This window comes from Lissotriton helveticus, chromosome 5_1 (genome assembly GCF_964261635.1).
Source record: "Lissotriton helveticus chromosome 5_1, aLisHel1.1, whole genome shotgun sequence".
Lineage (NCBI taxonomy): Eukaryota > Metazoa > Chordata > Amphibia > Caudata > Salamandridae > Lissotriton > Lissotriton helveticus.
The window spans coordinates 1,092,009,969-1,092,036,647 of NC_136065.1; the positions used below are offsets into that span (position 1 = coordinate 1,092,009,969).

Here is a 26,679-nt window from a genome sequence, read left to right on the forward strand (position 1 = left end):
ACTCCGGTGCTCTTGGTAGTCTCTCTCGCATCGATTACGGTCTAGTACTGGCGGCCCAGGCGTCGTATATTACTGAAGTAAAGCATCTGTCTAGAGGTATTTCGGATCACTCGCCACGCTGGATCAGATTTGAAATGACCTTAGGTTCGAGTGGTAGAATTGCCTCCATTAATCCTTGGTACTTGCGTAATCCTAAGATTCGCAAGGAATTATTAAAAGCGTTGGAACACTATTTTCAGGAAAATGAGGGTTCGGTTTCCTCGTCGATCTCGCAGTGGGAGGCCTTTAAGACAGTGATTAGAGGTCAAGCCTTGTCCCTGATTTCGGGATTTAAAAAACAGAAAGAGGAAGAAGTGGTGAGAGTTGAATCGGAAATAGCAAATATTGAAATGGAAATAGAGCAGGAGGTGATCCGTGCTAGATTGCATGTTTTGCAACTTAAGCAGCTTGAGTACAGGACGCTAGTCACTGATAGTGAGAGAGCCCTGAGCCGAGAGCAGCAAGGGCGTTTATATGATGTGGGGGACAAGGCCGGTAAACTGATTGCTTGGTTGGACAGGAAGGATAAAGCAGACCGGGTAGTTCCCGAGATTGAGACGAAGGAGGGGAATTATATAAATGACCCACAAGGGATAGTAGATAGTTTTGCTGATTATTTTCGTAACATTTACACCTCCGTCTCAGATAGGCCGGAGGAAGATTCGTGCCTATTACTGAGGGATATTCAACTTCCATGTTTGACTGAGGAGGATCGCGACCTCATGGATAGTAAGCTTACTGCGGATGGGATTGCTTTGGCGGTGCGCTCTTTGAATTCTGGGAAAGCAATGGGTCGCAATGGTCTCCCGATTGAGTTGTACAAGCTTAGACCGGACATGATTGCCCCCCATCGGAGAGACATGTTTTTGGAAGCTCGAGAACGTGGGGTGTTGCCCCAAGACCAGAAAGTGGCTTTGATAGTGGTGATACCTAAAGAGGGGAATCAGAGATCCAATTGCGCTTCGTACAGGCCGATTTCATTGCTGAATTCGGAACCCAAGATATTGGCTAAAGTGTTGTCCAATAGGTTGATCAAGGTTATTAGTGAACTGGTACATCCCGATCAATCTGGATTTATTACGCATAGGAATACGGCTTGGAACCTAAGGCGATTGCACGGGGTTCTAGCCAAGGCGCATACCTTGCGAGAACCGGCCATAATAGCGTCACTAGACGCGACTATGGCCTTCAAAACGGTGGAATGGCCATATCTGTGGGCTGTTTTGGCTAAATTTGGTTTTGGTCCTGAGCTCATTAGCTGGGTGCGTCTATTATATACCGAGCCTCTTGCGCAGGTTGTTGTGAACAATCATGTCTCTGCGCTATTTTGTCTTGGGCGGGGCACTAGACAGGGGTGTCCACAATCTCCCCCTCTGTTCTCGCTGGCTCTTGAGCCTCTTGCGGCCTGGATCCGTTGGGAGCCCTCGATCAAGGGTATTCGTTGGTCCCCGCAGTTTGAAGATCGGATCTCTTTATATGCTGATGACATATTACTTTATCTGACTTCTCCCAGGAAATCCCTTAACGTGGTCTGCGATGTTTTGGCCTCTTATGGTAGGAATTCGGGATTGACAATAAACTGGACAAAATCCTATCTTTACGTATTGTGTGGTGATGTTCCCATCCTGCCTCGTAACTGTCCTATTCAGACCGCTAGGGATGGGTTCAAATATCTCGGGATTTATATTTCAATGGATCCCACAGTTCGATATGATAAAAGCATTCTCCCTCCACTGGCTCGGCTGAAAAGCGATGTAGTTGGCTGGAAGAAACTTACGCTGTCGCTGCTAGGACGGGCGGCCCATTTTAAAATGATGTCTTTACCCCGTTTTCTTTATGCCCTCCAGAACACTTTGGATGAGGTACCAGCTAGTTACTTTCGAGAAGTGGAGGGATTGCAGCGTAGTCTGCTTTGGGAAGGCAGATCACGTATAGCGTTAGCTAAGTTGATGCTCCCATGGTACGACAGAGGAATTGCCCTCCCTGATATTAAGAGATACTACTGGGCATCACAGTTGGGAGCTATAAACCATGGTACTTACGGGTCCAATACGGATCCGGGTTATGCAATGGATAAATGGCTGCTCCCTGGTGGTAATTATAACAGAGCGCTGTATACCAGATTTATAGAGAAAAGTTTGACGGGCCGACTAGAGTGGCGGTACGTATATGGCACGATGTTACTTGTTCATTGGGATGGAAAAAACATTTGACTTTGGCTACCCCTTTATTTGGATCGGATAGGTTGGACAGGTTATGGAATAAAAGGGTTTTGACAAATGGGACTTGATAGGGATTACTCTTGTGGGCGATGTTTGGGCGAAGGGAAGGGTTAAGTCATTTGCTGAATTACAAACTGAATATGAGCTGAGTGGGACGGAGTATTTTCGCTATGCGCAAGTGAGGCATGCATTGAGGTCGGTATTCCCCGAGGGGGAAGAGATAACAGAGGCGTCCCCCTTGGAAGACCGAATATTGGATGGGCATCTGCCTGATAGCACCATTTCTCTCATTTATAAAAAAAATGATAAATCACAGAGTGGATCTTTTAGCAGATTTAAGGAACAAGTGGATGCAGGAGGGTATTGAAATTGACGATGAAGATTGGCAATCCGCAGTTTCTTCCCCTAAGGAAGTTGCGATTTCGGCGAGATTGAGGATCGTCCAGTTGAAAATACTGCACAGGGTTTATGTCACGGGTCCACGTCTGATGAGAATGGGTTTAACGGAGGAAGGCATGTGTAAGCGTGGATGTGGTCAGTTGGGAACGTTCTTCATATCCTGTGGGAATGTCGATATATGATAGATTACTGGGGGATAGTCCATAATGATATGCAGGAAGTAATGGGTGTGACTCTTTTGCCGTAAGCTAGGAGATGTCTATTGAATATTTGGGAGCCTACAGACCTGAACGCTGCACAAACTCGATGGGTCACTCTAGGGGCCATGATAGCTAAGCGGAACATTGCACAGCAGTGGGATTCTGCAAGGCCGCCTACGATAAAAGGATGGAAAGAAAGTATGGATTGGTGTATGTTCAGTGAAAAAACTGTTTATCTGGCGAGGGGTCACCCTCGAAAGTGGAACAGGGTTTGGGGTCCTTGGAATCAGTACAGAGGGAATATATATATATATATATATATATATTTTTTTTTTATTGAAGTTTATGTCAGTAGACAGACACATGAGAAATCAATCATAGAAGGAGATAGAAAAAAAAAGAAGAAAAAGCGACAAACTTCAAAATGTACTTAGGTTATGAGAAAAATTATGCACATTACATACAACTTGAAAACATTCATCATTAGTGAACTAACAAATAACATTATACTCCTATAAGAGGAGGGAAAATGAAGTACATTAGTTTATATCCATGATTTACTTCAAATTACGACCCTATCCACTTGACAATAGGATGCCACAATTTATTCGTATACCACCTGCAACTGTTGTCTTGAAACTCCTCTTTCCCCATGACCCTTACATGTGAATCTGCTTGACATCTGTGCTCCATACCCCCCCTCGCTAATATTTTTGGTACCATATGTTGAATTTGTGAACGACCCTCATCTGTACTATGCGCCAATGTATTTCTTGATGCCTTGTTTTAATAAAAAGAAATATTTTTTTAAAAAATGACAGGGTCAAATACTAATGTTTGTCACATGTAAGGAAAAGCGTAAGTCCCACCTCTTCAAAGAAAAGCTGAAAGAAGAACTGATGTTTATAGGTGCATGTGCACGGCACTTCTGAAAATTAAATACTGCAATGACTGGAGCATGATTTGCAGAAAGCAGTCAGTGAAACTCCATTAATCGGCACTTTGAGTACTGCCAATTCTACCAAATTATGTATCTTCTGTCATTTCAGAACAAAGGTGGCTTTTCCCCAACGAGTTAAATCATGAAGCCTTCATGTTTCCAGAGCAGACTCGCTTGGTGGTGCTTGCGCCAGTTATGAAATGTGCTGGGAGCCACAGACAGTGTAATATTCTACTCTTCACATTTCTTCTATTTCCATTCTTTTCTATCCTATCCTTCTACTCTAGAATCCTCTCGTGATTCATTCTACTTCTGTCTTCATACTGAGTGATCCTGCCTCTGCTGTGGGTCCTTTAATTTACTTACATAGACTTCAAATAAAGTCTATTTAATCTTAACAAAGAATCCCTGACTTCTTCATTTCCTGGATGGTACAGACAGTAACATAGTTACAGCTGGAAAACATTAATAAAACCCATTTCTTATGTTATCCCAATGTCACTTTAATATATCTCCGAAATTTTAGTATTCCACTACACAATCTCAGTTTTTAAAGCAGAGCCTGAAATATTAAGTTACTTGTACTTATGCAATTCAAATATATAACAATTTATATGGGCTGAAAATAAAGCGAAATAAAAAGGGAACTTCTGGAATATGATTCCAAAAGTTTTCTGTTACATGAATGCAAGAATCATGTAACCATATCTTTGAAAGTGAGAGTGCTTTACTGAAAAGATTCACGCTAATTGTACATTTATTTCGGACAAACCTTAATAAAGAGCTAGGGAATACTACCTTTTCATCAAACAACGCAGTGTGTTTTTCTCACATAATAACTGTCAAAACACTTAACCACGTTGGTTATTAAAGTAATGACATGAACATTAAATAACATCATTATTAGAACACTGACAAATATTAATTTAATTATATCACTGACATCACTAAAAACAGCAACTACCTTTCCAAAGGAATCTTACACCAGGTCGGAATAGAAACATTATCTTGCACCAAAGCTCTATTAACTTCTAAAGTTAGAACACATAGAAAGGGCAGCCCTGTGTGTTATTGTACACATTTCAAAGCATATTTTTGGATGAGACCCTTCACAATGAAGGTTATCTAGCTAGCTATGTTATATTTTTGACCAATGTTACTGGCGCTGCTTGCTTTAAATTAAACAATTGTTCCCAAAATGTTCAGAAACTTCCCAGAATGTAATTGCCCATCGCCCTTCTATAAAGCCGCCTTTAAGTCTGCCACAAGCTGATAGTCCACAACATTGCACAGGTGTCATCCTCATGTTGGTATCGAAATGTAAACAGGAATGCTATGCCTACCTCCTCCTCAGGTGCCCCCCGCTGATGGACCTCCTCGACTTCTGCCTCCTCCTCCTCGCTTGACTCCAACCCCTCGAACTGGAAAACGGTATCAATGACCTCAGGAGAACCCATATCCTCCTCTTCTTCTTCTTCTCCCATTGAGCCTGAGAGCACAGAATCCGCTTCTACTGACTCCATTTCCACTTGTAACGCTTGTATTTCCCACCCAAACGGCAGCAAAACACAGCTCTAACCTCTCCGAAAAACTACACCCAGAGATGTAGTTATCACTCAGAGTCTACACTGTAGACAATTAGACAAGTTGAGCGATAACTATCACGTGGGGAAGAACGAACTGTAGTAAGAGGTTTCAGTTTAACAAAACACATTGCACTTGTCCCTTTTTGCTTTCTGACGGAAATAGTCCTTTTTCTGTTTTGTCAGACTATGCCCCCTCCCCCCGCCCCCTTAAAATGTTACAGCTAGGCCAATGAAAACGGTGTTTGAGGACTACGCCTAAACCTCGCTTCCTTTTCCCATTGGATGCTAACGGCTTCACCCACAGCTAAGATGGTGACACAAAAAAAAAACACCTGAGACTTCAACTGTGTGTTGCGCGGTTCAGTGTTTGAAACGCGCGGCATGCCGGTAGAGTGGACCATGGCGGCGCTGCCGGAGGAGCAGCAGGAGGTTGTGGCGGCGGCAGCCGCTGCTGCCGCAGCCGGGGCTGCGGGGCCTCCCCCACCACCTTCCCCGGTGCCAGTGAATGCTGTCTTTGAGCCAGATGTAAAACCAGAGGTCACAGGCGGCGAAGATGCTGTACCCGAGGGAGGCGCAGAGGTCGCTGGAGTGGGTGAAAAGCAAACTCCCGACAACGTACCCTCTGGTCCGGAACACCCGGACCCTGAAACCCTGCGTACTGTGCTGGAGTTTCTGAAGAAGAGCAACCTGCGAGAGGCCGAGAGGACTCTTCTCCGCGAACTGAACCTTCCGGCCGGCTCACCGAGCTCTGTTTCGGGTGGCGAAGCTGGTGGGACCATTGTGCCAACACCACCACCTGTCAAAGGTGAGTGTGTTATCCAAACTGCTGCACACAGCAAGAGTCCCTGTTCCTGTAGAGTTCTCTTCCACGTACATTATTCATCAGCCTTCTCAAGTGCATCGTGAATATTGTTTTGTTATAATTGCACCCTAAAGTGTTCGTTTAGAGTTTAAAGAACTCCGAGCGCAGTTGTCCCACCAAACCGGTGGCGAGGATTTGCTCGGTGCTATGTTGAATGCATACACTCTGCCTGGAAGTAGGTATGCGGGAGCTGCTGAACCACCCCCCAAAATTCCATAAGTGACGAGAGGGTAACAGTTATATGGGAAAGGCCCTCCAATTACCCTAACTGATATAGATAAGCCAGAAGTGATGGGTGACTTCCCAAAACAGTATCCTTTCTGCGGAATTGGGTTAGGTAGTCACCACTGAGCATTGGTGCATATGTGACATTTGATCCCAGCTCCCAGGAGTCCCGGATAATCTCCGTTGCCACTATTCTTTAAGTGGATAATCTCCAGTATCATTCAACTCACTCTGTATAAAAAGGTTTGATAACTACCTCTTGACCTTTTTTTGGCATGCCTGTAGATGCATAACTCATGTTCAGTATAGGTTGGGAGTACAAGGGTCATGTAGGTTCTGATGATACTTGTACATATTGAACACGTCGCCCATTTACTTTGTGTCATGTTTTATTTTAATCATATCACAGTGCCCCTTGTAGTGTTGAAAGAATGGCAAGAATGCAAATATGATTTGGAGATGCTTTATTTGAAGTGTCAAATTAGACCTTCTGGTGGAGAGCAGTACAGCACAGCCTCTCCGCACCGTAACATCTCCCACATTCTAAATTTTATTAAGGTATGCATTTGTAAGATGCTGTTTTGATATACTTCTTTCGTTGTTAATTCATAACAGTCTTGATTTTTCAACTATCTCAAAGCTTCGCTCACATATTGTTCACGAGGTATCAGGTCAATGTTGCCCCCTTTGTCTGAGGGTTTATAAGTCACTGATGTCTTTCTGAATATTGTTTACTGCAGCTTTCTGTGCTTGAGTTAAGTTGTTTTTTACTTTGGAGGATTTCTTGTTCTCTCTAAATTTTACTATGTCTTTAATGATCGCTTCCGAAAAGGTGTCTATTGCGTCCAGTGGCATCTAAGGTAGAAATTGTGTAGGTGGTTTAAATCTTCTTTCTGGTGCTTCTTGTTCTACATCCGAGCACCTAATTCTTTGTGTCGGGGTTGTTGCCATTTGCAATTCCTCTGTAGTGCCTTCTTGGCGCAATTCCTCCAACACCTCTAAGGTAGTTAAATCATTGACTGCCAGCAGGTCGTATCCTTGTTTTTTGTTTTAAGGTGTCTAGCCTCCCTTATCATTGGCTTTAATTTGAAATACTTATGCAATTTGAGCTTGCGAACCAATTTAAACAAATCAATCCTGGTTAGTGTATACTCTAAACGATTATGTGGGCAAAATGTTAGTCCCAGTTTTAAGACTGATTCTTCCATGGTGGTCAGGTCTTTAGGCGTTAGATTAACTATGGTCAGTTGGTCTACCCCATCTACCATCTGCCTTCCCTCTTGCTCCGTGTTACCCTCGGTGTTTGGTTGCTTTTTGCCCTCCTCTTCCAGCCAACCCTTCTAGTTTTTCTTCTCTTTCCGGGGGTTTGCTCTTTCCTCCCCTCAGCCGTGACTGGCGGATTATGTTGAATTCCTCCTGAAAAGGGGTCTTCTGCTGTCTCCCAGATGGACCTGCTATGTCCTCCTCCGATTGCTCATTTTCCGTCATGTCTGATTCTGAAGTTTCCACTCGGGCTGGTATTACTGCTGTTGTGGTTTTCTTTTTTAACACCTCCCTTCTTGATCAAATTTTTTGCAAAGGTCAAAACTCTTCCCATGGCGTAATCCTTCTCGTCACGCTCACATTTTCTTGTTTGATCTTGATTTCATACTGGGAAAGTCTCTTTTAGGGCTCGCCTGCTGGGCGCATGCGCCTAGCTGGCGAAGCTCTATAGGGGCTTAAACAGACTGTACCCAACTTGGCGATTTGGTGCGGTGCCCGTGGCTTTTAGGTCAATACGCTTGCGCATTGACCTAAAATGCGCGTGCACATCACCAAATCGCCGTCTGTTCCCTCAGCCGCACTCCTCCCACACCTTTGAAGTGAAGCTTAGCTTCACTTCAAAGGCCCCTGCTGCTTAACACGCTCCGCCCCCTCCCCTGCCCGCCATGTCGCATTTCTCCTCCCCCCTCCCCACAGCAATGCCCTCCGTCTGCTTTTATTTTGTGATTATGAGTCACAATGCCCGGCGGTGCGAGGTGTGATGCATCTGCCTATCACCACCCGAGCATCTTATCTGAATACATTCCATCGTGTTCTTGAGCTGTGAGTGTAAAGTAAAGCGCCTCGAGGGAGGCTCTGGTCGCTAGTCCTGCTTGAAGGGGGATGGGCGTCCTGCTTGAAGGGGGATGGGCGAACAGCTCGTGCTCTTTATGTTGCCCAGCAAGAGCCTGAAATGCTTCCCGTGTGCTTTGAGGAAGGTTTGGTGATTTGCTGCATTTATATAGCGCCTTCTACCAGATGGTCTGAACGTATGTAATCCTCGGTTGGAGAGTGGTGTGCCTCCCAGGTGATATCATTTTCTTAATTCTACATGGAGATGCATGTAAAAAAGGCGACGACCAGCCACGTTTACCCACGTCAATTACATACTATTGTCTGTCGATAGATCGACCCGTTGTCTGTCGTTGCAGTGAAATACATTTGGTTCCATAATACACATTTTTTGAAAGAGCGGAACTTAAAACGCGCTACCTTCACACATTTATGACTACAGTGTCAAAGTCCATTTTTTTACAACGGTACAGCAGAATTGACATGGGAAAAATAGTTTTCTGTCTCAGATTGCACATTGCAAGGACTGTTACACAGGGAAACGTGTCTCTAAAAGTCACATGGCCTCTGTAATGTGATTGTGCCGTTATGCACATTTAACACATTGCACCCTGGTCTTGGTTTAATCGTTTTTAAAAAAAATAAAACATATATTAATGAAAAATTCAATGGGATGAACCATACATGCAGGTAGAGCAGACTAGAACGTGCTATTTATCACCATTCGCAGCAACATGTTGACCTATATGATGGGAGGTATGGCGCTTCTAGGCACACATCCACCACCGCATCCACCACCGCATCCACCACCGCATCCACCACCGCATCCACCACCGCATCCACCATCACATCCACCATCACATCCACCATCACATCCACCATCACCTCCACATCCACCTCCACATCCACCACCACCACCACATCCACCACCACCGCATCCACCACCACCACCGCATCCACCACCACCACCACCACTACATCCACACCCGCCACCACTACATCCACCACCACATCCACTACAACCACCACCGCATCCACCACCACCACCGCATCCACCATCACTGCATCCACCACCACCGCATCCACCACCACCTCCAGCATGACATCCACCGCCACATCCACCACATCAACCACCGCCACATCCACCACATCAACCACCGCCACATCCACCACCACTACCACATCCTCCACCACCACCGCATCCACCACCACCACATCACCACCACATTCACTGCATCCACCACCACCACCACCACCTCATCCACCACCACCACCTCATCCACCACCACCACCACATCCACATCCACCGCCACATCCACCACCACCGCATCCACCACCACCGCATCCACCACCACCGCATCCACCACCACACCCACCACCACATCCACTACCACCATCACCACATCCACCGCATCCACCACCACCGCATCCACCACCACCGCAACCACCACACCCACCACCACTACATCCACCACCACATCCACTAAAACTACCACCGCATCCATCACCGCATCCACCATCACCGCATCCACCATCACCGCATCCACCACATCCACCGCATCCACCACATCCACCGCATCCACCACCACCACCACAGCCACCATCCCATCCACCACCACCACCGCCACATCCACCGCCACATCCACCGCCACATCCACCACCACATCCACCACATCCACCACCACCGCATCCACCACCACATCCACTCCAACCACCACCCACCCCATCCACCACCACCGCATCCACCACCACCGCATCCACCATCATCACATCCACCGCATCCACCATCATCACATCCACCACCATCATCACATCCACCACCATCATCACATCCACCACCACCACCGCATCCACCACCACCACCGCATCCACCACCACCACCGCATCCACCACCACCACCGCATCCACCATCATCACATCCACCGCATCCACCACCACCACATCCACCATCACCTCCACATCCACCATCACCTCCACATCCACCATCACCTCCACATCCACCACCGCCACATCCACCACCGCCACATCCATCACCGCCACATCCACCACCGCCACATCCATCACCGCCACATCACCTCCACATCCACCATCACCTCCACATCCACCACCGCCACATCCATCACCGCCACATCCACCACCGCCACATCCACCACCGCCACATCCACCACCGCCACATCCATCACCGCCACATCCATCACCGCCACATCCATCACCGCCACATCCATCACCGCCACATCCATCACCGCCACATCCATCACCGCCACATCCATCACCGCCACATCCATCACCGCCACATCCATCACCGCCACATCCATCACCGCCACATCCATCACCGCCACATCCATCACCGCCACATCCATCACCGCCACATCCATCACCGCCACATCCATCACCGCCACATCCATCACCGCCACATCCATCACCGCCACATCCATCACCGCCACATCCATCACCGCCACATCCATCACCGCCACATCCATCACCGCCACATCCATCACCGCCACATCCACCATGACATCCACCACCCCATCCACCACCACCACCGCATCCACCACCACCGCATCCACCACATCCACCATCACCACCACATCCATCATCACATCCACCATCACCTCCGCATCCACCACCACCGCATCCACCACCACCGCATCCACCACCACCGCATCCACCACCACCGCATCCACCACCACCACCGCATCCACCACCACCACCGCATCCACCACCACCACCGCATCCACCACCACCACCGCATCCACCACCACCACCGCATCCACCACCACCACCGCATCCACCACCACGGCATCCACCACCACCACATCCACCCTCACCACCACATCCACCACATCCACATCCACATCCACCACCACATCCACCACCACATCCACCACCACATCCACATCCACCACCACATCCACATCCACCACCACATCCACATCCACCACCACATCCACATCCACCACCACATCCACCACCGCATCCACCACCACCACATCCACCACACCCATCACTTCCAGCACCACATCCACCACCACTTTCACAACCTCCACATCCACCACATCCACCACATACACCACCTCCACCACATACACCACCTCCACCACATACACCACCTCCACCACATACACCACCATCACCACCACATCCACCACCACCACCATATCACCCAGATCCACCACTACCACATCTATATGTGTGTGTGTGTGTGTGGCTCTGTGTGTGTGTAGGTGCAAATGCAATGTTCTTGGATTTTCGTCACAATAAAATACACTGAACATAATCTTCACAAAAGTTATTTAAAAACGTTTAAGCTATTACCATTATAAATTACAATAACTTTTATTTAAGTATTAATTATTTACAAAATTAAAAGCCATTGTTATTTGTAATATCAAGACATCTAAGTCACGTAAATACAACACACATTGCATTACAAATGCTATAGGTGTCACATTTGCAAAAGTTAACACTATTGACATTGTAACTGACAAAGCTATTAATTTTGCTACTTTCAAAACCAACACCTAAATAAAAAAAAGTGTCATTTACAATACCAATAGCTCAAACTTTCCTAATGCGAGACCTATTGCATTTCCAATGCTTGTTTTCATTGCTTCCCTCTATTGGTCTTGCTGGTTTTTGTCAGTGATTTTTGTTAGCTCCTCCTCCATGCTTTCAATCTCCTTCAGTGATTTGTCTCTGTCACTCCAAGTGAATTTTAGTAGTATTTCCAGCATCCCCTTGCAAAATAGTGCTGTGTTCGCCGCATATTCCACTAAGAGGAGCGGATCTGGTTTCTCGTACACCGGCACGGTGTAAACGCGTAGTCCTCTGGGAACTCTCTCCACCTCGATGTCATTTTGCAATGAGGTGACCCCCCACCACTTGCGTATCTCCCTTTCATACAACCTTTCAAGTTTAGTAAACTGTGTTTGGTGGGCATTGGGGATGTCGCGCATCTCAGTCATTTTCAAGCTTGTGCTGCAGAAGTGGTCTCGAAGTGTGATAAAGCTGACCTATTCAAGCTACAGGGTACAATACACTACTTTTCCTGACGTACCAGCTGACCAGTGGCAACTGGACCTAGACTGGACGCTGCTATTGGTCTCTGTCATGACACCCTATGAGTCCCCAAGTTCCTCCTCTCATGTCCTGGGAATCTTTAGCAAGTATACTCCTGTGGTGGATTGGGACTTTAAAGACTAAGTCAGCAGGTAGAATCTTTGACCAGGACAGGCCTGTTGATGTATTTGTCCCACGCGCCATCGCGATCAGCCTCAAATTGTGCTTAGGCCTCGTTCTACTTCAACCTTTTACCATCATTAACGCTTTGTGCTTTTTGGTGCTATTTACTTTAAAAAGTTCATATCTCTGGTTATCCTTATTGGATTTTTGCCATTTTGGATTAATTTTATTTATTACATTTTACTCTTTCTAATTCTTAATTAACTTTATTACTGTTTTGTTATTACATAAAAACTTTACACAGAGCCCAAAATGAATTCTCTGTTCCATACCCACCAGAGGTTAGAGCTAAAGCTAAAATATTGAATTTGATGATTCACTTTGACAAGGTTGTTATTAGTACTAGAGGCGAGTAGTCTCCTACCCCAATTAATAATCTGATTTCTGACACAAATGCAATAAGGAGTATAATAAATACAAAAGAAAGGGTGTTTGTATGGAATTAATGTCACACCTTTCTACTATATCTTATTTTACATTCCTGTACACAGAAAGAGAATACTTTTTCCTTTAAATGAAAAGGACTATATTCCTAGGATTGTGGAGATTATCTTTGTTGGCCCTGGAGCACTTCATCCACCTTGCCCATGAGAACCTGAGATCCAGTATGTCTGTATTTGTGGTGCATACTTGAGTTGGAACACGACCAGAGATGTGATGCAACTATTAATTTCTACCCTGTTGAAGCTTATTGATTTGACCAGCACACCAAGGAGCTACCCTTTCAGGCCTGAGGCTGACAGGCAGCACTTAATTTGTACTGGTGTTTGCACTGCCACTTATTTTTAAACACTTGCACATATTTAGGAAAGTCCATCACATGGTGCCTCTGTGCATCTGTTTTCCGGCAAAGGGTTGTTCTTTGTAGCATTTAACTATTTAATAAACTTTAAAGATACATGGATTAACTAGCATTTCCAGGCCATCCCTATGGTTTGAGGGGACCTGGAATAGTCCTAAAATATGACACTTGTTTGAGTGTGATTGTTTTTTTTTTTATATTTCTTTTTATTAATAGAGAAAAACGAGAGGAAATAGCATACATAGCGGGCATCATACAATAAGATACTGTTAAATGGTGAGCAGGCCTATAGACCAACACGACAAAGTCAAGCAAGGGGTATGAAATGTCAACATTAATAGGTACGTAAAGAAATAAATACAATCATCAACCCCATTAAGCTGAAAACGTCAATGCCCGTCTACCCACAACTCAGGATAATTAAGACAGGAGTAGACACCCAGAAATGCGGAAAGGATCAAATCAGGAGAAACAAACACCTTTCGTATAAGGGGAAAGGAAAGCAAAAGGCCATAGAACTAAAGCAAAGACAAAACAAAAAACTCCCCCCACCCTGCACCCCTGCAATGGCTACTGCCTAACCCCACTAGCAGCGTACCTGTCGCCCAGAAACAAAAAACCTAAAAGAAGGAAAAAGTGGAGGAGGAGAGATCATACAGGCTCCCGGTCTCCCGTATCCCCGGCCAGAAGCAAACCACCCCTAAGTATAATCAAAACATTATGTAAGCGACAATTATAAGCCAAACATACGGGGAAGGTTACAAAAACCGCCCGACTCCCGCCACATTATAAGCTGCAAGTCCCGTTACAATTAGAATCTTTATATAAAACCCAGACAATAGAACTCATCCCTGGCCCCTGCGATCTTCCTTGCGAACTCTCTCTGCTCGAGCCGCCATCTTGAATGAAGAATCAAAGCGTTCTACAGAGTCGAAACCATTACAGTTAAATCGATACCACAGTGTTAGTTCTCGAAATCCCGAACCAAACAAGGATATCCATCCATCAACAGTGAGTCACTAGGACGTACCGGAACCAACTGGGAGGGGAAGAGCAATAAATCAGTCCGATAGGTACTGAGGGCGTTGTCCAGGAGTATACGATCGACTATGTCCCTCTTGGGCGGTATCACCATTGAGAATGCTGAGTGTTTGGTAGTACCAAGTTCGTAGGCTGTAGGTCGGGAGCTGACAAAAAACACCATATCTGGTTTCCGTACGGGGCCCTCTGTCTCAGGCGGGATCAGATTTGCGGGTAACACAGCGTGTTCCAAATCTGGCAAAGGGTCGTGGTCCGGTCTCAAGCACAAATTTCCAGCTGTAGCGATCATTTTATGGAAGATGGCAGTGACTTGTGAGTGTAACATCCCAATGGCGGCCATTACGGTCTGCAGCGATGGCGTACATTCCGCCCGTTCCATCTCCTCTCGCGGCAACAAATCAAATCTATTGGCCCCGGAGGTCGACTACTCCGGGGACACAGGCACAGGCTGCGTAGACGGTAATGGCGTGTATCCGTTAAGCTCGCAATCTGAACACCATCGCCGACCGCGAGGATCCAAATCAGTCGACCCCGGGGGGTCAGCAGGGTCTTCGGGCGACAGACCCCCGTCCACAGCTATCGATGCTACTGGCCGCCGTACACTTGGTATCAACCCGATCACAATACCACCATCCAAACCCGGCAGGATATTCTCCACTTCGAGAGACCGGACACAGCCCAGGTCCCGCGTCCGATGTTGATCAACTCCAACCCGGATGGGTCAGAAATCAAGGCCCCGGCTTCCACGCTGGGTTAGGCTGAGAATGAAAACACAACGTAGTATCACCATTCGAGATGATAGAAAGCTCGGGATTGCAGCTTTGGGCTCAGCGACACTTCAGCCACACGGGAGTCCGGTTCGAAACTAGGATCAATAGCAGGATTTATGAGCAACTGGCGGAGGTCGGCGGAGCCGGGAGCTTACGCGGCCATCTTGGTTCCTGGCGTAGCTCCTCCTCTGAGTGTGCTTGTTAGGCTATCTTGACACTGGTATTTGGCAGCAGTGGCAAGAGCAGCAAGTGGTGCCAACTACAGTGTTCTCCTGTGAAATACGTTGGACCTTGGCACTTAATTGTTTTGCCATATTAAGCACTGCTGATATGACTTTGCTGTGGCACATCAACATTGTGAGACCTCACACAGTGTATGAAAGCTCCCTGTCCAAGCAAACGCCATGCAGACATGAGTTCAACTTGCACAAGCTTGTTGTTGGTGCCCTGCAGCTGCTGAGAGCCCCTGCCCTTGGAGTGATAAGTGTGAGAAGTTGGCCTGGTGTATGGTGTTCACTATTCTAGTGAGCACCTTGCACCAGTCCAAACAACCCTTATGGTGATCGTGGTAAAGTCAACCTTATAGACCAGCTATCCTAGTGGTAGCATGGACAAAGCAGTCTTAGGCTAACACTTCAGAGAGCATGTGAAGCCAATTGTTTTACCAATAACAATCCCTTGAATACAAAATGAAAGGACACCACACAAGGTATATATCAAATATATATGTATTTAATACTAACACAACCCCTCTGCACTCTTTATGAGGTCAGAGTTCCAGATACAGCACAAGTTACTCAATAGCATACTATAAGTTGCACAAATACAATTCTGCCCTAGGGGCCTCCATGTTAGAAAGGCAAACCCGGGGGAGGCAGAAGGTGTCTGACTGACCACCCCTAGGTCTACCCCTCCTTCAGAGAAGGGACCGAGCGATGTCGAGAGGCCTCCGACGGGAGGGCCCTCTCCTAGAATCGTACAGCAGAGTAACCACACCACTACAAATATACACCACACGTAGATAGAGTTTTCAATCTTTATCGGGCAATAAGTATCGTTTCAATATATACAGCGGATCCCGAGATCTGGAAAGTCTCGGGGCAAGGTAGCGGGACAGTCTTATAGATGGTTGGTTGCAAGGAGACTCTACGCACAGCTCTCAATCCTCGAGCTGGGGGGTTCCGGAAGGTTGGGCCGCGGCAGCGCCAGCAGGCTCCAAGATGGTTCAGCGAGTGTGGACCGCGGCAGCGCCGGCAGGTACCAAGATGGTTCAGCGAGTGTGGACCGCGGCAGTGCCGGCAGGTTCCAAGATGATTCAGCGAGTGTGGACCGCGGCAGCGCCAGCAGGTTCCAAGATGGTTCAGCGAGTGTGGACCGCGGCAGCGCCAGCAGGCTCCAAGATGGTTACAGCAAAGATGGACCGCGGCAGCGCCAGCAGGCTCCAAGGTGGTTACAGCGAAGATGGACCGCGGCAGCGCCAGCAGGTTCCAGGTAGAGCAGCAAGGGGAGTTCGTCTCAGGGTCAGCCGCGACAGCGTCAGCAGGGCTTCTCGACTCCGGGATACAACTGCCCTCCTACTCCGGGGCTGGCCCAGATATAGGTCTGGAGTCCTTTGATGTCCGGACCCTCTCGCCTGGGGGTCAGAGGGGCCGAGATGATGGTGTCCAGACACCCAGCAGGGGGTGGGGCCAGCGCTCAGGGAGGCCGGAGGTCGATCGAAACCAGGCATCCGGGGACGGTTGGAGAGCCATCGAAACTCCCCTCTCCTTGTCTCTGGTTGAGTGGCCACTCTACCACCCGGAGGGTTCTTGGTGCCTCGATGGCGGGCTCGCTGGGGCCGTGGCCGCGGCTGGTCCGGGACCACGTGTCTGTGACGTGATGGGCCCAAGATGGCGTCGGGCCTGGAATGAGGGTCCGGGGTGGGCACCGGACCGGTAATGCTGGGGCGGCCCGAGTGTGCCGTGTCAGTGGTTGGGGGCCTCCGGGTGGCGGATCTGGTGGTTTGTAGGTCGTGCAGAGGTGTGCCCGGGGCCGACCCGGGCTGGATGGAGGGCCGATGTCGTCCGGGGCCCGCCATGCGGGAGGGGTAGGACCACACCACGAGGCCGGGTCCAACACACGTCCCCTCCAGCTGAAGGCAGGGGAGAGTCACCCATCTTCTTGGGGATTCTCCTCGCCAAGGCGGAAGAATCTGGAGAGGCCGTCAGCGTTGGCGTGGTCGTTGCCAGGGCGATGCTCCACGGTGAAGTTCATCCCTTGAAGGGAGATGGACCAACGTAGCAACTTCGGGTTCTCACCCCGCATCTGCATCAACCACCGCAGGGGCCGTGGTCGGTCTGTACTCGGAAGTGGGTACCGAAGAGGTAGGGCCGGAGCTTCTTTAGGGCCCATACGACGGCGAATGCTTCCCTCTCGATGGTGCTCCATCGTTGTTCTCGGGCCAGCAGGCGCCGGCTGATGAAGGCCACAGGAAGGTCAACTCCGTCAGAGTTCATTTGGGACAGTACGGCCCCAATGCTGTGTTCCGAGGCGTCAGTTTGGACGATGAACTCTCGGCTGTAGTCGGGGGCCTGGAGCACCGGGGCGGTGCACATGGCAGTCTTTAGTGTCTCAAAGGCTACTTGGCACTCGGGGGTCCAGTGCACCTTCGTGGGTAGTCTCTTGGAGGTTAGCTCTGTGAGGGGCCCCACAATGCTCCCATAGTCCTTTATGAACCGCCGATAGTATCCAGTGAGCCCCAGGAAGGCTCGGACGGCGGTCTGGGTGACGGGGGGCTCCCAGGCCTGGATGGCGTCGATCTTGGGTTGAAGGGGAGCCACTTGGCCGCTCCCCACTTGGTGTCCCAGATAGGTCACGGACCCTTGACCGATCTGGCACTTGCTGGCTTTTGTTAGTCCGGCCCGTTGGAGGGCCGTCAGGACCTTCCAGAGGTGGGTCAGGTGCTCGTCCCAACAGAGGCTGTACACCGCAATATCGTCCAGATAGGCGGCACTGAACTCTTCCAGCCCTGCCAGCACCCAATTCACTAGTCTCTGGAAGGTGGCCGGAGCATTCTTCATGCCGAAGGGCATCCCGTTGAAGTGGAAGTGGCCATCGGGGGTCGAGAAAGCGGATCGTTCTTGTGCCCCTGGCGTGAGGCCGATTTGCCAGTATCCGGCCGTGAGGTCGAAGGTGCTGAGGTACCTGGCGGCTCCCAGGCGATCGATCAGTTCATCCGCTCGGGGAATGGGATGGGCGTCGGTCCTGGTGACGGCATTCAGTCCCCGGTAGTCGACACAGAACCACAGCTCCGGGGGCACCCCGGGGGCGGCGGCCTTAGGGACCAGGACGACGGGACTGGCCCATGGACTGTCTGAGGGCTCGACTACCCCTAGGGCTAGCATCTTGGAAACTTCGGCTTGGATGCAGGCCCGGACTCGGTCGGGGACTCGGTAGGCTCGGTGCCGCACGGGCGGACTGTCCCCGGTGTCGATGTTGTGAACACACCACTGGGTGACTCCGGGGGTGAGGGAAAATAAGTTCGCAAATTGACCCAGCAGTTTCTGGCAGTCCTGGCCCTATTTGGGTGTCAGCGCGGGAGAGAGGGAGACTCCCTCGACGGAGCCATCTTTCTCGGAGGTGCTCAGGAGGTCTGGTAGAGGCTTGGAGTCGTCCTCTGCTCCGTCATCGGTAGCCAACAACAGGCTCAGTTCGGTGCGGACAAAGTGGGGCTTGAGCCGATTGGCGTGTAGGACCCGGAGGGGGTTCCGGGGGGACTCCATGTCCACTAGGTAGGTGACGGGGCTCTTGCGCTCCACCACGTTGAAGGGCCCCGTCCATTTGTCCTGGAGGGCGCCGGGATCGACCGGAGACATGACCCAGACCTGCTGGCCCGGCTCGAATTCAATGGACAAGGCATTTTCATCATACCAGCGCTTCATCTCCTCTTGACTGGCCTTCAGGTTGGTTTCGGCCAGTTCCCGGAACTTCCGAGTCTGGTGCGGAGAGTCAAGAGGTATCGGAAAACATCGGGCGGAGTATCGGAGGCGGCCAGCTCCCAGCCTTCCTTGACCAGGCTGAGGGGGCCTCGCACCGGGTGTCCATATAATAGTTCAAAGGGGCTGAACCCCAGGGACTTCTGGGGTACCTCCCGGTAGGCGAACAGGAGGCATGGCAGCAGAACGTCCCATTTGCGCCGGAGGGGCTCTTCTAGGCCCTTGATCATTCCTTTCAGGGTCCTATTAAATCTCTCCACTAGTCAATTCCCTTGAGGGTGATACGGGGTGGTGAACTTATACACGACCCCGCACTGTTGCCACAGGAACCGCATATATTTCGATATAAAGTTTGTGCCCCGATCACTGACGACCTCTCGGGGGAAGCCGACTCTGGAGAACATCCCCATTAGCGCCCGACCCACTACGGGGGCTGTGATAGTCCGGAGGGGGATAGCTTCTGGGTAGCGGGTGGCATGGTCCACCAGGACGAGGATGAAGCGGTGCCCTTGAGAGGTTGGAGGATCCAGGGGCCCCACGATGTCGATCCCTACTCGCTTGAAGGGAGTGGTCACCACGGGAAACGGGGTGAGTGGGGCCCTGATTTTCCCCCCACTCTTTCCGCTGGCTTGGCAGGTCGGACAGGTTCGGCAGTGGTTGTACACATCGCGGCGCATCTTCGGCCAATAAAAGTGGGTCACCAGGCGGCTGTAGGTTTTGTCCTGCCCCAGGTGCCCGGCGAGGGGCACATCATGTGCCAGGTTTAAGAGAGTCTCTGAAGTGGAGGGGGACGACTAGCACTCGGCCGGCCCCCAGCTCGGCGATCTTTTGTTCACTGTACAGGAGGTCCTGGTCCCAATAGATCCAGTGGGACCCCGAGGAGTCTCCTGTGGCTTGCGTGGCGGCTTGTTGTCGGAGTCCCTCAAGGGAAGGACATGTCTTTTGTTCCCGACGTAACTGCTCGCGGGTGGGGCCCCCTTCTTGGCGCCACTGGGCTAGTTCGGGAAGTTCTTCATGGCTGGGGCCCTGCGGCCCCAGTTCGGGTTCGGCCGTGGCAGTGGCGGGTGGCGGAGGTGCCGGCCATTCAGGTTCTTCGGGCAGATTGTCTTCGGTTGGGACGGCGTCCCGGGTGGACATGGATCGGTTCGTTACGCAAACCCATTCAGGAAGGCCTAGCATCCCCAGATGCTCTCTTCGCTCGATCTGTGCCCAGGGGGAACTTTCCAGGTCGTTCCCTAGGAGGCAGTCCACCGGGGCATCGTCTCGGACGGTGACTTTCAGCATGCCGGACACTCCTCCCCACTCGAAGGGGATGCGAGCCATCTGGCACAGGCTCTCGGAATTGTCCGCTGACCGGACAGGGCACAGAACGTGGGGCAAGATTTGTTCTGGGGTCACCAGATGGCAGCGGACGGCGGTTATGCTGGCCCCCGTGTCACGGAGAGCCTCGGCCCGGCGTCCGTTGATGGTGACCCACTGGCGGTACTTCTGGGTGTTGATCGGAATCTGGTCTCGGGGGACCATGTCTTTGTCGCCCAGGGAGGCGAGGCACATGGCCGCGGACTCCCATTCTTCTGGTTCCATAGGGACCTCTTCTTCTTCTTCCTCCTTTTCTTCGCTCAGAGCAGCTCCAGTGATTTGTCGACCGGGGGGCCCGGTGGTGCCGGGCCGCTGGTTCATGGGGAGGAGAGGATCATTGGCATAGTGACCCAGCCGCTGGCATCTGTGGCACGTAACGTTGGGGCGTGGCCCCGGTCGGGCTGGATGGGCCCCACTCGGGCTGGAGGCTGGTGTAGAGGAGGCGGGCGAAGACCCCGGTGGGAGGTCTCGGCCTCGGCTGATGCCAGACCCGCCGCCTCGCGGCCGGTGGTTCCCCGGGAACCCTCGTCCGTATTCTCTGGTGGTGTTCCGGTGGATGCGGTTGCTCGCCCACCGATCTGCTTCGACCGCTAGCTTTCGCGGCTCGGTCAACTTGCTGTCGAGGAGGTGCTGTCATAGTTCAATGAAGCAGTTGTTGGAGAGGTGCTCCCATAACATCAGGTCGACCAACTGCTGGTAGGTAGTGACTTGACTGCCTTTGACCCACCCCTCGAAGGCTCTGCTAAAAAAGTTCACATATTCTACCCAAGTGGTACCGGGGATTTTTTTACAGTCTCGGAACCTCTGCCGGTACATTTCGGGGGTGAGTCCGTAGCGCGTGAGTAGGGCCGTTTTCATGTGTTCATAGGAGGTCATTTCGGTGTCAGGGAGTTCCAGCAGGGCGTCCCTCCCTTCGTTGACGAACTTTCACCACAGGCCGGCGCCCCAATCCTTCAGGGGCACCCGATGGGCGGTCATGGCCACCTCGTAGGCTTTGAACCATTGTTGGATATCATCGTTCTTGTAGTATTCTTTGACTACATCTTTCGGTAGGTGAACCATGGTGTCCACGGGAGGGGCCGAGGTCTTGGCCCCGGCCGCGCTATCTTCGTTGATCTTGGCCTTGATTTCTAGTTCTCTCAGGCCTCGTTCGTGTTCATATGCTAGTCGTTTTTCTTCGAGGTCATGTTGTCTCCGTTTCTCTTCTAGATCCCCCTCCAGCCGTAGTTGCTCGAGGGCTATCTTTTTCTCCACTAGCTGGAGTTCTCCGTCTAGCCGGAGTCGTGCAAGCTCCACTTCGTGTAGCCGGTTGCGCTCTCGTTCTCGAGCGTCTTCATAGATGAGGTCTGCGTTTAGTGTTGCGGTTCTTTCCCCCGTCGGGGGTGCGCTGGTTTCCTGTTGCCCGTTCGGGCCATTCTCCTCTTGGGGTGGTCTGTCTCGGGTTTCCACCCAGGCTTGTAGGGCCGATTTGAAGTCCTCTTTTGTGCTCAGGCCAGTGGTAGCGATACCCATGTCTTTACAGAATTGTTTTAGTTCTTTGTGGCTGTATTCTTCTATCTTCTCTTTCTGGAATTCGGCAGGTAGGTTGGTTCCTTGGGTCGTCATGGTCTCTGTGTTTTTCCGTCGTAGCGGGTAGATCACTCTCTGTACGATTTTGCGTTGGCTCGGATCGCAGCGCCTGCCACCAATGTTAGAGAGGCGAACCCGGGGGAGGCAGAAGGTGTCTGACCACCCCTAGGTCTACCCCTCCTTCAGAGAAGGGACCGAGCGATGTCGAGAGGCCTCCGACGGGAGGGCCCTCTCCTAGAATCGTACAGCAGAGTAACCACACCACTACAAATATACACCACACGTAGATAGAGTTTTCAATCTTTATCGGGCAATAAGTATCGTTTCAATATATACAGCGGATCCCGAGATCTGGAAAGTCTCGGGGCAAGGTAGCGGGACAGTCTTGTAGATGGTCGGTTGCAAGGAGACTCTAAGCACAGCTCTCAATCCTCGAGCTGGGGGGTTCCGGAAGGTTGGGCCGCGGCAGCGCCAGCAGGCTCCAAGATGGTTCAGCGAGTGTGGACCGCGGCAGCGCCAGCAGGTTCCAAGATGGTTCAGCGAGTGTGGACCGCGGCAGCGCCAGCAGGCTCCAAGATGATTCAGCGAGTGTGGACTGCGGCAGCGCCAGCAGGCTCCAAGATGATTCAGCGAGTGTGGACCGCGGCAGCGCCAGCAGGCTCCAAGATGGTTACAGCAAAGAAGGACCGCGGCAGCGCCAGCAGGCTCCAAGATGGTTACAGCAAAGATGGACCGCGGCAGCGCCAGCAGGCTCCAAGGTGGTTACAGCGAAGATGGACCGCGGCAGCGCCAGCAGGTTCCAGGTAGAGCAGCAAGGGGAGTTCGTCTCAGGGTCAGCCGCGACAGCGTCAGCAGGGCTTCTCGACTCCGGGATACAACTGCCCTCCTACTCCGGGGCTGGCCCAGATATAGGTCTGGAGTCCTTTGATGTCCGGACCCTCTCGCCTGGGGGGTCAGAGGGGCCGGGATGATGGTGTCCAGACACCCAGCAGGGGGTGGGGCCAGCGCTCAGAGAGGCCGGAGGTCGATCGAAACCAGGCATCCGGGGACGGTTGGAGAGCCATCGAAACTCTCCTCTCCTTGTCTCTGGTTGAGTGGCCACTCTACCACCCGGAGGGTTCTTGGTGCCTCGATGGCGGGCTCGCTGGGGCCGTGGCCGCGGCTGGTCCGGGACCACGTGTCTGTGACGTGATGGGCCCAAGATGGCGTCGGGCCTGGAATGAGGGTCCGGGGTGGGCACCGGACCGGTAATGCTGGGGCGGCCCGAGTGTGCCGTGTCAGTGGTTGGGGGCCGCCGGGTGGCAGATCTGGTGGTTTGTAGGTCGTGCAGAGGTGTGCCCAGGGCCGACCCGGGCTGGATGGAGGGCCGATGTCGTCCGGGGCCCGCCATGCGGGAGGGGTAGGACCACGCCACAAGGCCGGGTCCAACACCTCACGAACCATATACTAAAGAAGTGGTATAAGAACCACTTCAGGAAAGGTGAGGAGCCTAGGAAATCGCTGGGGCTACACTGATCAACCAAACGACTGGAAGTAGGAGACCCACAGGATGCATGTGCAGTGTCTAAACACACACGCAAGTTAATCAAAGGGTGGATTGGAAAAGTGAAGAACCTGAAAGCAGTGGGGACAGAGTCTGGGTCACTAGCCAGTGACCCGGAAGGAACCAGGCGATGTCGAGATGCAATCAGGTGATGAGGTGAAGCTTGACTCTGCAGCCACGTGGACCAGGAGGCGTCGACGACGACCAGGAGCTGTATACGGACTGTCCCACGAAGGATCTCGCTGTTGGCGGTGTCGGCTTCCGGATCGGAGTCAACAAGCCTTGGCATAGGCAACCCACGCAGGAAGGGAAGATCGGCTTCTGTTCAGACCAGCAAGGTGTGGGGAGCTTCCCCTTTACAGGAAAGCCCAGAGCAACCGGTGTTGATTCAAAAGGATGCCTTCAGGAGGGCCACTAGCCAACGGGCTAGCAACCGCGAAGACGCGCCGAGGAGAAATGCAGGCACAGGCCCCACGCGGCACTCGTGGAGGGCTGAGCTTCGGTGCACTTACTGCTCGGGGTCGGGGCTTCTAAAACCCCAATGCACAACTTCAAGGACGCCTCAGAAGCTGCACAGTTAGCAAAAAGCAGGTACTGCAGTGTGTCTGGTCCCGCGTCTCTCGTGTCCGCCACGGGTCTCCGCTTTGCTGTGGATGTGGGTCGGAGTCAGAAGTCTGGAAGTCCAGAGGCTGCGTCGCTAAGTCTTCGGGTTCCGGCGGGAGCGTCGACAAAGCAAACCGGCAAGTTACTGGTGGTACCTGTTTGCACAGGGTGGTCACTCCTTGACCACAAGGGAGATTCTTCAGTATTCTAGTTGCAGTAGAATGTCGAAGGTCCAGAGTTTCATTTCAGAGTTTCAGTTCAGGATAATCTAAAGTCTCTAGACTCAGCTCCTATCTTTATACTAACTAAGGGCCTGGATTACCTGCTAGGTCCCTCCTGTGGGTGGAACCTGGGAAGGGGGTGGATACACCTCTTTCCCTTTGTCCAGTTTCGCACCAGAGCTGGGGCTGGAGTGCCCCAGCAACTGGTTTGAACCGGGCTATGCATGGGGCACCTTGTGTGCCCTAGGCAGTGTCATTTCTTTCAACCCACCCTGCCCCAATACACTAAAGTCTGTCTGGGGAGGTGTGCTAGCACCTCCCAAGGCAGGAAACCTATTGTCCAGGCCTCCCCTGCCGGAGTTTCGTCCAGCAGCAGGAGGTCAGACTCGTGTGTGTGGCAGCAGCATCCATTTTGTGATGCTGCTGCTCTGTTTAACTTTAACCGGGTAAAGCAGTAACTACAGGTCTACTCCCTCTAGAAGGATGGAATGCTACCCCCGCCACCAGAACTGGCGGGGGTGGGGGTAGTATTCCAAAGCATATGACGCCTTACGCAACATGTTTTGATAAAGCCAAACCAAAGTTATCATTAACCGCAAGGATTATAATGCACTTAAGAGTACATGGTATGGCTATATCATGGAACAGCTATAAGGACGTGGTTCTGAAAACTGCAGACAGGCTCAGCTCATGCTAGAGCACCATCTCACATAAAACCAAGCACTCTGCCTCCAGGATTGTTAAGGCCTGCCATAGGAGGGACTTACTGGTATATATGTGTCTATATATAAGGGTAGATGTAGGTATACTATATCTAAGCAAGCAGGGGTGATTACACGACCTTGCCAAAGCTGAGTGATCAGTCTGTGGTGTCAGTTTGGATGGCCTGCCAGGGGTGGCATAATGCATGCTGCAGCCCCTGGTAGGCCTTGGATGCACCTATGCCCTGGGTACCTATGGTACAGTATACAGGGGCTCACAAGGTGACCCAATTAGATATGTACCTAAAGTATATGGAGTCCAATTTACAGAGCGAGCAGAGAGCCTGGGGCCCTGAATAGCAGGATCCCAGGCCAACTAAGTAAAAAACCAGCTAAACACTAGGCAAAAAGTTGGGGTAACCATATAGTCAGATATCCATCTTCCTACAATAAGTCCCCCCCACCATTTCACCCACTGATAGGTGGTCAGTATGTATGAACGTGTCTTGATAATTGGTGACTCTCCACACCCCTCAACCTTAGTGCCCTTTCATACTTTTCACAAGGATTGCATAACTGCCCTTGAGTTACACAAGCCCCAGAAGAACTTCCTTGACCGTGCTATTACATTTTTTTCCTTTCACTAACATGCCAGGACAGGGCTCGAAAATTCCACTCGACCGCTCGCATAGTCGAGCTAAATTTAACAAGGTCGAGCTGTGTTTAGGTCCTACTCGCCCTTTCTGGCGAGTAGGAAAACAAACCAACTTTTGTCCTCTGTCTGTGAAAACGGAGCAAATGTGACAAGGTAACAAGATTTAAAGTAATTTTTATTGCTCACAAAGTTAATGAGCAATAAAGATGCCTTTAAATCTTGTTATCTTGTCACATTTGCTCCGTTTTCAGAGACGGAGGTCAAGTAGGTTGCAGTTAGGTCGAGGACATTTTTTAAGGTACTAGTCCTGCAGGACTAGTACCATTTTTCGGATTTTTCGAGCCCTGCAGGAAATAACACTCCAATGTATGATTGCCAGAGATAGAAAAATCAGAGTACTTTTTCTGCTTGTCTTGTAGCAGTTAGCTCTGTTTTCTAGTTTGGGAGGCAGAGACTTCTAATCTGCACATAACCACATGGTATGAAACTTCTAGTTCAGCATTTAATGGTTTGACCTCAAATGTGTGTTGCCGTTAGGGACTCCAGAAAGGTCCCCATCCTTTGTTAATGTCAACCATACTGGTACTCTTTCCTCTGATCTGTTCTTTGATATGTGACCTATGCCTCAGATC

General features: G+C 50.8%; 2 protein-coding genes across 2 annotated transcripts in view; one reads left to right on the top strand and one right to left on the bottom strand.

Moving 5' to 3' along the window:
* The window catches only part of PCGF6 (polycomb group ring finger 6), a 287,484-nt gene extending 281,975 nt beyond the window's left edge, over positions 1–5,509 (bottom strand). Inside the window, exon 1 of the mRNA XM_078643692.1 lies at positions 5,144–5,509. Coding sequence (XP_078499818.1) covers positions 5,144–5,323 — 180 coding nt within the window. The 5' untranslated portion in view covers positions 5,324–5,509. The remainder of the gene's footprint in view (positions 1–5,143) is intronic.
* Positions 5,510–5,679: 170 nt separating this feature from the next.
* TAF5 (TATA-box binding protein associated factor 5) overlaps positions 5,680–26,679 on the top strand; it is a 275,231-nt gene continuing 254,231 nt past the window's right edge. Inside the window, exon 1 of the mRNA XM_078643693.1 lies at positions 5,680–6,191. Coding sequence (XP_078499819.1) covers positions 5,768–6,191 — 424 coding nt within the window. The 5' untranslated portion in view covers positions 5,680–5,767. The remainder of the gene's footprint in view (positions 6,192–26,679) is intronic.